Source organism: Dama dama, chromosome 23 (genome assembly GCF_033118175.1).
Source record: "Dama dama isolate Ldn47 chromosome 23, ASM3311817v1, whole genome shotgun sequence".
NCBI lineage: Eukaryota > Metazoa > Chordata > Mammalia > Artiodactyla > Cervidae > Dama > Dama dama.
The window spans coordinates 2,536,823-2,550,634 of record NC_083703.1 but is presented as its reverse complement, the minus strand read 5'-3'; the positions used below and the strand labels follow the sequence as shown (position 1 = coordinate 2,550,634).

At 51.5% G+C, this 13,812-nt stretch overlaps 1 protein-coding gene across 4 annotated transcripts in view; it reads right to left on the bottom strand.

Moving 5' to 3' along the window:
* Positions 1 to 13,812, bottom strand: part of LOC133044536 (filensin-like) — a 37,633-nt gene that overhangs the window by 22,627 nt on the left and 1,194 nt on the right. The window contains exons 1-4 of one of the 4 annotated variants that reach the window (XR_009689964.1): positions 13,496 to 13,607; positions 7,134 to 7,249; positions 4,268 to 4,398; positions 111 to 2,223 (exon numbers count right to left, since the gene is read on the bottom strand). Coding sequence is in view for 3 of the 4 variants with exons in the window: in XM_061125916.1 (XP_060981899.1) it covers positions 7,134 to 7,249; positions 13,496 to 13,586 (207 nt within the window). In the remaining variant the exon portion in view is untranslated. Of the gene's footprint in view, positions 1 to 110; positions 2,224 to 3,673; positions 4,399 to 7,133; positions 7,250 to 13,495; positions 13,608 to 13,812 lie in introns of those variants that run through there. The other 3 variants (XM_061125916.1, XM_061125917.1, XM_061125918.1) reach the window with 3 other exon arrangements.

Here is a 13,812-nt window from a genome sequence, read left to right as displayed (position 1 = left end):
TAAAAAAAAAAAAAAAAAAAAAAAACAACCCAAAAAACAAGACTTCCCAGAGAAGGGAGAAGGGAAGTATAGAAGGATTGGGAGACATGGACAGATGAGCTGCAGCCAGGAGGTGGCAGACTGGAGTTGGGGTTGGGAGCAGGTAGGACAGAGTATTGGGACAGAGGAGGCCAGGACATCAAAAGGCACAGGGCTTCCCCTGCCGGTCAGAGGGCTCGAGCCTTCTCCCGGCTGGGATGGAGAGTCGGGGCTGAGTGGCAGAGGTCCCAGTGACACTCGAAGTCCTAGCAGGTCCACGTCCTCTAAGCCTCGGGGCCCAGTGTCCCTGGGCTGCTGCTGCTGCGTACGTGCCCAGTCGTGTCTGACTCTCGGCAACCCCATGGACTGCAGCCTGCCAGGTGCCTCTGTCCATGGAATTTTCCAGGCAAGAATACTGGCGTGGGTTGCCATTTCCTCCTCCAGGGGATCTCCCTGACCCAGGGATTGAACCAGTGTTCCCTGCACCTCCTGCACTGGCCGGCGGATTCTTTACCACTGAGCCACCTGGGAAGGCCCTGTGCGGTGCTATAGATGTTCAAAGACGGTTAAGATGTGGTCGCCGTCCTCAAGACTCATGGTGGAGACCATAGAGCCATTGCCTCCCACTGAGGTTTGGGCAAAATTACCTCTGGGCAGATTCAGTCGTTCAGTCATTGGACGGGTCATTTCCTGAGCACCAAGTAGGTGCCGAGAACTGTACTCAGAGCAGGGACAGAGAGGGGAGTAAGAGACTCCACCTACTTAGGTATTCTGCTACATTTGGGGCATGGTGTGGACTGGGCAACTTGATCTAGACTAGGGAGAGCCTTCTGGAAGGTTTCAAAAGCACAAAACCTGGAGATGCTCCAGAAATTATCACCCCGGGGGCTGTCTTCCAGGGTGGGGCTACTGCTTGGCAAAGCTCAGGAGATTTTATCCAGTGCAATTAGAGGGGAATTTCCCTCCAAGAAAACTAGCCATGGGTCAGGAGGTCCACAGGATGGCCCGCTGAACTCCACTCCTTGTCCGGGGCTGGAGCCAGGCCTCCCTGAGGAGCAGGCGGTCCCAGGCAGGATGGCTCCCTGCTGCCCCCTCCTGGAGAGCCTAGGGAAGTGACCTTTGAGAGGGCTGCCCGAGCTGGCTTCAGCAAGACGAGGTGAGCAAGCACCCCCATTTCTGGGCACCCACTATGTGCTTATTGTGGTTCAGTTGCTCAGTCGTGTCCAACTCTTTTGCAACCCCACGGGCTGTAGCTCTCCAGGCTCATCTGTCCATGGGGTTCTCTAGGCAAGAATACTAGAGTGGGCTGCCATTTTCTTCTCCAGGGGATCCTCCCAACTCAGAGATCAAACCCAAGTCTCCTGCATTGGCAGGTGGGTTCTTTACCCCTGAGACACCAGGGAACTATATGCTAGGCATATTATATGACATCACCCCAATTTTCAGATTCAGTCTGATTCCCCGATGTTGAGGAGCTAGGCCGCAATGCTGTGTCAGGATACGCATGCCCCACTGTGCCTGGTGCCTAATGTGAATTAGGCCGATGATACTGTGCAGGCATTCTGGGCCCACAGGCTCCAGCGACCCTTTGGAAAGCTGCACAATCTCATCTGAGCCCCACAGCAACCCTATTAGTGTGTGCTGGTTTTATAAAATATTCCCATTTTACAAGTGAACAAAGCAAATCAAGACAAAGATTGACTCCTTTAAAGGGAGAAGAGCTCCCAGGGCAGATTTCTGAGCCCATGTCTGCCTTCTGCCTGCCCTTTGGGCTCCAGCCTTCCCTGTCCTCACCACGTCTTTATAGCATGACCTCACAGTTTTCTGAGAGCTGGTCTGAGGCCTGCCAGGCAGGCCCTAAGCTCAGGACCATGCCCTCATCTCCCAGCAGACACCTGATGCCCAATGGGACTTGGATCCCAGCACCCCGCTCTCAGTGTCTTCACACCAGCTCTAGACCCACACAGACCTCACTCAGATCTTGGCTGTGCTACATACCAGCTTGGCCTTGTGAGGTCACCAAACTCTTTCCGTCTCAACTGTTCATCCATTAAGTGGGAGTGGTTACAACATCACTCTTGTTATTATGAAGATGTAGCAGAAATCACTAAGAACAGGGACGGGTGCTCAGTAAGCACAGTGGGAGCCACGGCTGGAGATGCAGTGATTTAGATGAGAGTGTCCTGTTCTCAAGGCGTTTACCATCTGGTTGGGGAAATTAAAAAATAATGCAGAGTAAGTCCAGAGACGTTATGTGAAAGCCAACTTGTAACTATGTGTGGTTCCAAAAGCTTTTCAGTTAGTTGTTTGGTCTCAAAAGCACATGGTCCAAAACCAAAACCAAACATTAAATAAGGTGCCATCAAAAGAAAGTTAGAGTTCAGAAGATTAGCCTTCCAAACTCTTTAAACCCTTGTATCGTATGCTGAACTCTTGCAATAAAAAAATAATACAAAGCACTACCAGTTTAACATACGTAACTAAACGAAGTTTTTAGAGTCTTTTGAGCAAGGAATGGGTTCCTTATTTTGAATGCTGGTGCTTAAAGTAAATCACTTCTCAGCTGTAGCAGTAAGACCCGGTGGCTATTCTGGAAGGCAGAGCCTCCCAACACGATGTGCCCTAAATAGTGTGCCAATCCGGTCGGGCTTGGGCAGCCCAGAATCTCCAGCCCTGCTGTCTTCAGCTTTGAGTGACCTTGTCTATTTGCCCCATGGGCCCAAATTTTTTTCTGCATGTCCCAAAGGGAAAAAGATTGGAAAGCACAGCCGCAAGGGTCCAGGAGCCACTCCAGGGAGGAGGGGGTGGAGTTTATTCATCCCTTTATCTTTGGTCCCCCATGGACTGAGAGCCTGGCAAGTTTCTGACGCTGATGCCTGTTGAGCGAACCAACACAGAGGCAGGAGTTTGGCAGAAGAGGCATGTGTTGGTCAGCGCCCTCTGCAGGTCACAATATGAAGGGCAGCCTAGGAGAAGATTTGAGGGAGAGGCGGCCTACTGACTTTTCTTAATAAGAGTGGGCAGTCCTCCAGAGGGCCGAGGAGTCGAGGGGCTTTGTTTGTGACCTGTGACTCCGAGGGTAGGTCCTGCTGAGGCAGGACTGCAACGTGCTGGGGTGGTGGGGCTGCTGGAAAGCTGTGTGAGGGGAGGGGAGGCCACAGAGCTGAGTCGGTGGGCTCCATGGAGGCCAGGGTGGGGAGGGAGGCCAAGTGGAATGGAGGGCAGGCCCTAGGTCCAGAGAGGAAGCCTGAGGAGGTTGGGCCTTTCCCTCTGGATCTAGATATTATCCATTTCACTGGGGAGGCTGTAGTTGTGATTCTAGGATCATCCAGTCATTGTGCAGGCTGGCCTGACTAGGAGAGAACCTCCTCTGCGAGTCCTTGTCATATAAGGAGAGTGCCCACTGTGTGTTGGTGCCTAAGATAGAAGACCTACTGTGTGTCAAACCACACTAGGAAGGCACCCAGTGTGTGCCAGCCCCATGCCAGGGGGCCCTGGTGGTTTGCTGGGTCCTGCATTAGGCGAGTGCCCATGTGTGCCAAATTCTGGGCCAGGTGAGGACCCAGGATGCGGTCTTCCCATGTGTGCCAAATTCCGGGCCAGGTGAGGACCCAGGATGCGGCCAGCCCCGAGCGGGGTGAGCGGCACTGTGCGCCTGGCACTGTGCCAGGTGGGTGCCCAGGGTGTGCCGTGTCACGCTGGGCGAGCCCTGGTCATGTGCCAGGACTCATGCTAGCAGGACACCTGGTAAGTGATGAGCCTTCTACCAGGGGAGGCCCTGGTGTACGCCAAACTCTGTGCTTGCTGAGCTCCCAGGATGTGTCAAGCCCACACCCGGGCTGGGTGAGCATCCACTGTGCCCCAGGCGCTGACGGCTGCTGCAGACAAGAAGCAGCTAAACACCTTAGTCAAATAACAGAACAGGTCAGGGTGGGACAGGCCCAGGCGGCCTGTGGTGCTTTCAAAGCCTTCTTGGATGATTTAGATGCCCCAGCACCTAGAGACCTAGCCTGGGTGACTCGGCTCTTATTCATCATGAGACGTCCCAGTAGCAGAGGCACCCAGTGCAGCAGAGATGTGGGGAGAGACCAGTAAGACTCACCAAGGCCTATCTGCCCAAGATACTATACCAGTGGGGAGCAGGCACAGAGGAGGGGACTCAGTAGGACGTCATGTGAGACTGTGGGATTAAAGCTGACCCAGTGGGGCTCTTGGCAAAGGAAATGGCAACTCACTCCAGTATTCTTACCTAGATAATCCCGTGGTCAGAGGAGCCTGGTGGGCTGCTGTCCATGGGGTCGCACAGAATCTGACACGACTGAAGCGACTTAGCATGCATGCATTGGAGAAGGAAATGGTAAACCAATCCAGTATCCTTACCTAGAGAATGTCAGGGACAGAGGACCCTGGTCGGCTACCGTCTATGGGGTCGCACAGAGTCGGACACGACTGAAGCGACTTAGCATGCATGCATGCATGCATTGGAGAAGGAAATGGTAAACCAATCCAGTATTCTTACCTAGAGAATCTCAGGGACAGAGGACCCTGGTGGGCTACCGTCTATGGGGTCGCACAGAGTCGGACATGACTGAAGCGACTTAGCAGCAGCAGTGGGGCTCTCCTGTCCTGAGCTCCTCTCTACCAGCTCCCCATCCTCTGAGCCCCAGGCAAACTGACCCTACATGTGTATAAATAGAGGCACTAGGTCTCCATGAAAGGAAACACCCCCACCCCCATCCCTGGTGCTGCCAACCATCCCAGTTGCTCCCAGGCTTGGAAACACCCTGGCCAGTTGGGTTCCTGCATGGCCCTGTCCTAGAAGCTGCTGAGGCATGAGGGAGGCAGCTGAGCTGGCCTGGCAGAGACCATCTGGGCTAGGAGTGGAGGGAGGAACATGTGCAGTGGGCATGTGGGCCTGGGCATGTGCTGGGAAGTTGCCCTCCACAGGGCACCTGCTGCATGGACAGCCCTGCAGAGGCTCCAAGGTTGATACATGGTAGACACCGAGGAGACTCAGGGGGCCCATGGCTTCACGCCCAAGCCTGGGCAAAGGGGGATGGAAGGGAGGACCTCGTGGCCAGGGCCAGCTGCCCACTCCTGCATCCCAGGACACAAATGGCAGCAGAAGTCACAGACCTGGGAGGGCCCCAGTGCCCCTGGTTTACACGCATGGCCCTCAGCTCCCTCTGTTCTGCCCCACCGTGGTCTCTAGAGAAGGAGCATCTTAATGATCTCCCCTTTGGGGACCCCAGCAGCTAATGAAGTCCAGGTACAGCTGCCCAGGTTAGCTAAGAGGGACCACGCTCCTCAGAGACAAGCGCTACATGGAGGCAGCACTGGTTCCAACTGAGTCCTGAGAATAGTGTAGCCCAGGGCCATAAGCAGAACTGAGAAAGACACAGGAATAGAATCTCGAGCAAACACTGGGGGTGCCCAGGGGACCTGCTATGGAGCCTCAGATGCAGCAGCAGTGGGCAGATGTCAAAGGTTAAAGGGCATGAAGGAAACTACGCTCAGGCACATCCTGGTGCTGGGAACAGGTGTCCCAAGGTGGCATTCCCTTCCACAGACGGGCTAGCCAGCAGAGCCTGGGGTCTGGGAAGCTCAGTCGCAGCAGGGGTTCTGGGACCTTGGGATTCAGGCTCTCTGTGCTCCCCAGGTGGGTTCCACATCATCCCTGCCTGCCCGCCCCCATCCTTTCAGGGTCACTCCAGAAAAAGCAGAGCAGCCAGCGAGTCCTCAGAGGGTTTCTTAAGTTTCACAGGATTCAGAATCTCCATGAGGGAGGGGCAGATCCGCACTCCACTTCCCGTTACAGGCCCATGGCAATTCCAACACTTCTGGCAAGAAGGAAGCCAGACTTGATCCTATCATGGCATCTACTCCCCCCTAGCAAGTATGCGGGTCTAGAGACCTCCATCTCTGCCCACACCTGAGCACTCAAGAGCTCAGGCTGGCTCAGGAATACTTTGAGAAGAAGGCTTACTCATTCAGACTTGGTCCAATCAGAAGTGGGCCAGACCAGAGTGGGCCTGAGGGGCTGGATACTGGAAGTTCAGGACCAGGCAGGAGAGAGGGTCCTGAGCCTGGGGCACAACTGTGTGGCTGCCTCCCTAACAGCATTTCTCTGGACTGAGGACTTAAGGGTCCCAGAAATCCCTGGTGAGAGACAGGGCTTGTTTGGGGAGGGCTCAGCAAGAGACCCGAGGTCGTCAGTCTCTCACCGAATGAGAACGGTGACAGGAGAATCCACGTGGGGAAGGGAGGAGCCAAGGGCGGGCCATGCTCAGCCACTGGCTTCCTTCCAGGTGGCTGCCCAGTCTCACTGCTTCTTGAGGCAATATCCCCAGAGAAGGAATACAACGACCGCCCTTGGGTATTTCCCTGGCTTCTGATTCCAGAGCTGGCCTGCTCCGTCCATCCATGAGCTGGCCCTGCTTTTGCCCTCTGCTTCACACCACCTCTCCTGTGCTCTGAGGCAGTGGGCAGTGAAGAGCCATGACTTGGGGAAAGGGGAGAGAGATGTGTCCTGAAAGATCTCACAAGAGGATTCAACATGAAATGTTGTATGCTCTTTTTCGAGTGGAAGAAGAGAAAAATCCGTCTCTGAGAACTCCTTGAGCATCCCCTACTGAATGCCCCCCACAGCAGGCAGAGTACAGGATGAGGGTGCTGGGTGTCAGTCCCAGGACAGCCCTCCTGGCAGGACCGACTTCAGCCTGATCTCCAGGGCATCTTGTAATGAGCGAACGTGTGGGGTGTCAGCCACAGGACAGCCCTCCCAGCAGGACCGACTGCAGCCTGCTCTCCAGGGCATCTTGTGATGAGGGTGGGGAGTGTGCTTCCTGCCCTCCAGCATGCCTTTTGGGCTCTGCAGCAGAATCTGCCTGCTGTGGGCTCCGAACAGCGTTAGCATCTAACCTGCTGGGAGTGGGGCTGCCTGCCTGGGCCTGTGATAGCCCCAGCACTCAGGAGCCCTGGCAGTGCCAGACCTGGGGCCCTATGGAGCCTCCTAGGCCCTCCTGTCGGGGCCAGCAGCTGACAGCAGGCCCCAGAAGGGACGGGCGGTGCTCATGACCCCCACCCCTTTGCTGCTGTCTGGTCCCTGTACTCACCAGCATCCCTTTGGCACCTTTTCCTGCCATGGTGGTGGTGTATGAGGGGCTCTGGAGTCCCAGATCACACTCACAGGCTTTGTTTCTAGCACCATTCGGAGTATAGGCCTCCAGAGCTGTGGAGAGAGCAGAGAATGAGGCGAGGACTTGCCCGGGGAAGGCAGGGCAGGGCGTGTGTGGCTCCAGAGCAGGCAGTGGAGAAAGCAGAGAATGAGGCTAGGACGTGGCCTGGGGAAGGCAGGGCAGGGCGTGTGTGGCTCTCCAGGACAGGCTCTCCAGTGCAGGCCCCAGACCCCCTGCTGCTCTCCACCCCCCACCCCCCCACCCCGTCCTGTTCCTTTCTGAATGACCCTCAGTCCAGTGCCTACCTCACTCTCCTCCCAACCCTTCCCCTGAAACCCTTGGTCTCCAGGCTTCCTGTCCCAATGCAAAGGTTTACTTTTGACTCTCCAGATGCCCAATTCTATTTAAAAAAAATAAAGAACACAGAACTGGGACAGGGTCTAATCCCTTCATCGTCTGTGTGAATGGCCTCAACCCTCCCCTGAAGGGGAGTCAGCTTGGATCAGCACCTGCTCCCCCACCTCGCCCCAGCCCGGCGGCCAGGATGGGCCTTCCCTATCCTGATGCTGCTCAGCCTGGGCTCCCGGCATCTGGAGTTACATCACTCACTTGGAACAGAAGCTCTGGGCACAGCAAACAGCATGTGCATGCACGCCTCCATGCCCTTGCTCAGGTGGGCCCCTGCCGAACACCTTCCCTCCTGCTCCCCCGGTGAAATCCCACAAACCCTCTGGGACCCAGCTTCAGCGTCCCTTCTCCTCTGCTGCTCTTCCTGACGCGGCCCCCTCTCCTCCAGGAGGAACAAAGTGCCTCCTCTTCTGTGCTCTGTGCTACCAGAGCTTATAACACTGCTACCAGTGTTCTTATAAACACTCGAGACATGTTTGCTTATGTCTGTCCACTGTGGGGTGGGCAGTTCCCTGAGGGACTGGATGTGTTTTATTGACCCCTCTGTGCCCTGCTCAGCCTGCCCGCAATCTTTCCCAGCATAAGAGTCTTTTCAAATGAGTCAGTTCTTCACATCAGGTGTCCAAAGTATTGGAGTTTCAGCTTCAGCATCAGTCCTTCCAATGAACACCCAGGACTGATTTCCTTTAGGGTGGACTGGTTGGATTTCCTTGCAGTCCAAGGGACTCTCAAGAGTCTTCTCCAACACCACAGTTCAAAAGCATCAATTCTTCAGCACTCAGCTTTCTTTATAGTCCAACTCTCACATCCATACATGACCACTGGAAAAATCATAGACTTGACTAGATGGACCTTTGTTGGCAAAGTAATGTCTCTGCTTTTTAATATGCTGTCTAGGTTGGTCATAACTTTTCTTCCAAGAAGCAAACAAGCGTCTTCTAATTTCATGGTTGCAGTTACCATCTGCACTGATATTGGAGCCCCCAAAATAAAAGTCTGTCATGACTGTCACTGTTCCTCATCTATTTGCCATGAAGTGTTGGGACCAGATGCCATGATCTTAGTTTTCTGAATGTTGAGTTTTAAGCCAACTTTTTCACTCACCTCTTTCACCTTTATCAAGAGGCTTTTCAGTTCCTTCTCACTTTATGCTATAAGGGTGGTGTCATCTGCATAGCTGAGGTTATTGATATTTCTCCCAGCAATCTTGATTCCAGCTGTGCTTCATCCAGCCAAGTTTTTTTTTTTTTTTTCATGATGTACTCTGCATAGAAGTTAAATAAGCAGGGTGACAATATACAGCCTTGACGTACTCCTTTTCCTATTGGGAACCAGTCTGTTGTTCCATGTTCAGTTCTAACTGTTGCTTCCTGACCTGCATACAGGTTTCTCAAGAGGCAGGCCAGGTGGTCTGGTATTTCCATCTCTTTCAGAATTTTCCAGAGTTTATTGTGATCCACACAGTCAAAGGATTTGGACAAGTCAAAAAAGCAGAAATAGATTTTTTCTGGAACTCTCTTGCTTTTTTGATGATCCAGCATATATTGGCAATTTGATCTCTGGTTCCTCTGCCTTTTCTAAATCCAGCTTGAATGTCTGGACATTCACAGTTCACATATTGTTGAAGCCTGGCTTGGAGAATTTTGAGCATTACTTGACTAGTGTGTGAGATGAGTGCAACTGTGCAGTAGTTTGAACATTCTTTGGCATTGCCTTCCTTTGGGATTGGAATGAAAACTGACCTTTTCCAGTCCTGTGGCCACTGCTGAGTTTTCCAAATTTGCTGGCATATTGAGTGCAGCACTTTCACCACATCATCTTCTAGGATTTGAAATAGCTCAACTGGAATTCCATCACATACACTAGCTTTGTTCCTAGTGATGCTTCCTAAGGCCCACTTGACTTCACATTCCAGGATGTTTGGCTCTAGGTGACTGATCACATCATTGTGATTGTCTGGGTTGTGACAATATTTTTTGTACAGTTCTTTTGTGTATTCTTGCCACCTCTTCTTAATATCTTCTGCTTCTGTTAGGTGCATAGCATCTCTGTCATTTATTAAGCCCATCTTTGCATGAAATGTTCCTTTGGTATCTGTAATTTTCTTGAAGAGATCTCTAATCTTTCCCATTCTATTGTTTTCCTCTATTTCTTTGCATTGATCGCTGAGGAAGGCTTGCTTATCTCTCCTTGCTATTCTTTGGAACTCTGCAGTCAAATGGGTATATCTTTCCTTTTCTACTTTGCTTTTCGCTTGTCTTGTTTTTACAGCTGTTTGTAAGGCCTCCTCAGACAGCCATTTTGCTTTTTTGCATTTCTTTTTCTTGGGGATAGTCTCAATCCCTTACTCCTGTACCATGTCACAAACTAGAATGTGGTCCACTGGAGAAGGGAATGGCAAACCACTTCAGTATTCTTGCCTTGAGAACCCTATGAACAGTAAGAAAAGGCAACAAGATAGGACACTGAAAGATGAACTCCCCAGGGTGGTAGATGCCCAATATGCTCCTGGAGATCAGTGGAGAAATAACTCCAGAAAGACTGAAGGGATGGAACCAAAGCAAAAACAACACCCAGTTGTGCATGTGACTGGTGATAGAAGCAAGGTTTGATGCTATAAAGAGCAATATTGCATAGGAACCTGGAATGTTAGGTCCATGAATCAAGGCAAATTGGAAGTGGTCAAATAGGAGATGGCAAGAGTGAACGTGGACATTCTAGGAATCAGTGACCTAAAATGGACTGGAATGAGTGAATTTAACTCAGATGACCATTATACTACTACTGTGGGCAGGAATTCCTTAGAAGAAATGGAGTAGTCATGATAGTCAACAAGAGTCTGAAATGCAGTACTTGGATGCAATCTCAAAAACGACAGAATGATCTCTGTTCATTTCCAAGAAAAACCATTCAATATCACGGTAATCCAAGTCTATGCCCCGACCAGGAATGCTGGAGAAGCTGAAATTGAACGGTTCTATGAAGACCTACAAGACCTTTTAGAATTAACACCCAAAAAAGATGTCCTTTTCATTATAGGGGACTGGAATGCAAAAGTAGGAAGTCAAGAAACACCTGGAGTAACAGGCAAATTTGGCCTCAGAGTATAGAATGAAGCAGGGCAAAGGCTAATAGAGTTTTGGCAAGAGAAGGCACTGGTCATAGCAAACACCCTTTTCCAAAACACAAGAGAAGACTCTACACATGGACATCACCAGATGGCCAACACCAAAATCAGATTGATTATATTCTTTGCAGCCAAAGATGAGAAACTCTATACAGTCAACAAAAATAAGACTGGGAGCTGACTGTGGCTCAGATCATGAACTCTTTATTGCCAAATTCAGACTTAGATTGTAGAAAGTGGGGAAAACCACTAGACCATTCAGATATGACCTAAATCAGATCCCACCTTAGGTTACCTTTGGCCTTTCCCCTGGCCAGCAGGTGTCCTGCATAACCTCCTCAGGGCCAGGCAAGTGTGTGACTTGTGACCGTTTCCCTTCACTTAGTCACCCAGGCCAGGTTTTCTGCCTCTCTAGGAAGTCCCTGCTCATGGCTTTGGTCTTTTGGGGGCAGTCAGGAGAAGAGGGAATGTGATCATACCCCTGTTCTCACTCACCACATCCCTCTCTCCAAGCTATAAACTCTAGACTTATTGTCTTCAAAGCTGCCATTCTCTGGCTAATAGATAATAATGACAATGATGACAGTAATGAAGCTTGGACATCATGCCTTCTGGCCAGAGGAGTAAACTGAGGATGTTCTGTCCTGGAGCTTCGGCTACAGGGTGATAGCCCTGAGCAATGCAAATATGGCCCTTGTGTTCAAGGTGCTTCTCTTTTTTGGTGGGAAAAAGACTGCTTGGCAGCTGCTTCCAGGACAATGAGTTGGGTGCAAAGCTTTGCTACTTCTCCTGCCCCTGCTGTTTCTGTGAAAAGGTCCCATCCATCCATTAAAAAAGTACCACCTGAAAGCCTGTGATAGGTCAGGCCCTCGGATAGGGGTTGGGCATCCACATCACCCAGGAACCAGGCCTGCCTCTCACCCACATATGGACCACTGTTGACAAGCTGTCTGTGCCATGGGGGTCAGAATCAGGGTAGCTTGTGATGAAGAGCTTGGACTCTGGGGCCTGGAAGCAGGAACTGACTGTGAACTCACTAGGTATGTGACTTCAAGCAAATTACTTAACCTCTCTGACCCTTGGTTTTCTCAGTCTGGAAGATGGGGCTAATTATACTTCCTTTGTACCTTCTGAAGTTCCTGTTTAAGTTTCAACTCTACAGGTCCTCCACTTTCTACTCCCCTCCAATCCATTCATCTTCCCAAAGTCCTAAAACCCCGATTCACTCCAATAGTCTTCCACAGCCAACAGGATATGGCCTAAATCGTTCAGCAGGCAGTTAGGGCTGACCACAGTTCATTTATTCCACAAATATTTATTTTGGGCTTGCTCTGGGCCAGACCTGTGCTGGGCACCATGAACTCTTCAGTCTCTGGCCTCCTGCAGCTTACAGACTGGGTGGAAACAGAAACCAGTGAAACAGGTGACTCAAATGCATAAAATTAGAGCCTATGATAAAGGGTGGGAAAGTGAAAGAGCCTCTTTAATCAGAGTCTACACCAGTGGGGCCTGGCCTTGTCTGAGAGTTACAGAGGACTTTCCTGAGGAAGTGCTGGTTAAGAGTCAGAGGGGGATGATTAGGCAACAGTGAGCCACAGAAGAGGAAGAGAGATTCAAGCAAATGAAATAATACAGAAAAAGACCAGCAGCCTGGGGCTCAGAGAGTGAGGGAGAAAGTGTCCAAAGATGAAGGTGGATGCAAAAGCAGGGTCAGGGTCTTTGGGGCCTTGTTTTGATCTTTACCCTGAGGGCAATGACAGACACTGAAGGCTTTAAACCAGAGTTGTAACTGAGAGGAGGAGCAATTGGTGGTGTGTGCATTTTGAAAACGCCAACCTAGATTAGTAAGGAGAAAGGACTGGAGGGAGGGAAGAGGGGAAGAAAGGAAATTGATTAGGACTAGGCCAGGCCAGGAATGAGGGGTTTGGTTTAGGAAGGTGATGATGGGGTGGGGAGAGGTGCACAGATTTAGGGAAAATACAGAAGGTAACTTTGGTAGGACTTGGTGATCCACTGGACTTGGGGGTGAGGGATGAGGAGGGGTCTCTGGTTTCTAATGGTATAACAGGAAGAAGCCAGTGCCCGTCCCAGAGACCAGAGACACAAACGCTGGGGATGCTGCAGGTCTGGAGTGGGGAGAGGATGAGGAGGTTGGGTGAGCTGGGTTCAAGCTGCCAGTGAGCCACCCAAGGGAGGACAGGGAGAGGACAGTCACAGGACCTGGTCCATCTTTACTGTCTCATTGCTTAGTCTTCCTCTCCTCCAAACAGGACTGTCAGGTCTATCAATTTTAAGGGTCCATCTGGGCCAAGCCTTGAAGTCCTTCCTGGGGATGGAAAGGTGACAAGGTTTTTTCCCTGCCTTCAAGAACCTCACAGTTTAGGAAAAAGATAGAAGAGGAAGCATAATTTCCCATTCACTGTGACGGAGGGAGGGGAGGGGCTGTGGGAGTGGGGAAGGGCCCTTAGTTCTGCCTAGAGCCCAAATCAGCTACCTACAGCCACTTATGGTCACCTGCGGGCCGTGTGGGACTATCCAGAATCCCCAGAGGGTTCTTGCCTTCATTCCGTTGCTTAGGCAATTCCCTCTTCCTTGAGCACCCTTGTCCCCATTTCCATCTGTATATACCCCACCCATCTTCAAAACCTGTTCCAAAGTCATTACCACCAAGAAGCCTTCCTTTCTCTTGCATTTGCAGTCTTTCCACTGCACCCCCGGTTACACCCAATGCACGCAGTGTGCGTCTGATCAACACGTTCCTCACCCGCAGCCATTGTAGCATGGTTAGTTGTGTCCAAATCTGCCTCCCCCACCAGCTGGAGAGATCCCAGGGCAGAAGTGTGATTCTTCTGCATCCTCAGAGCTGGGCACGGAGCCTCAGTCAGTGTAGGCCGAGTTAAGGGCGTTTTCTCGCGGTGCTTGGAAACCCCTGGGCATGCTCAGCGTCGCGCATTAGTCCCTAGAATCAGTCCCCCTCCCCCACTACCCTCCAGTTTTCTGACACTCCCTCACTTTGGGCTTCCTTAACTTCTCAGGCCCTTCTCTCCTCCACTCTTTGGCCCCCCAATCTTCTTCTTGCAG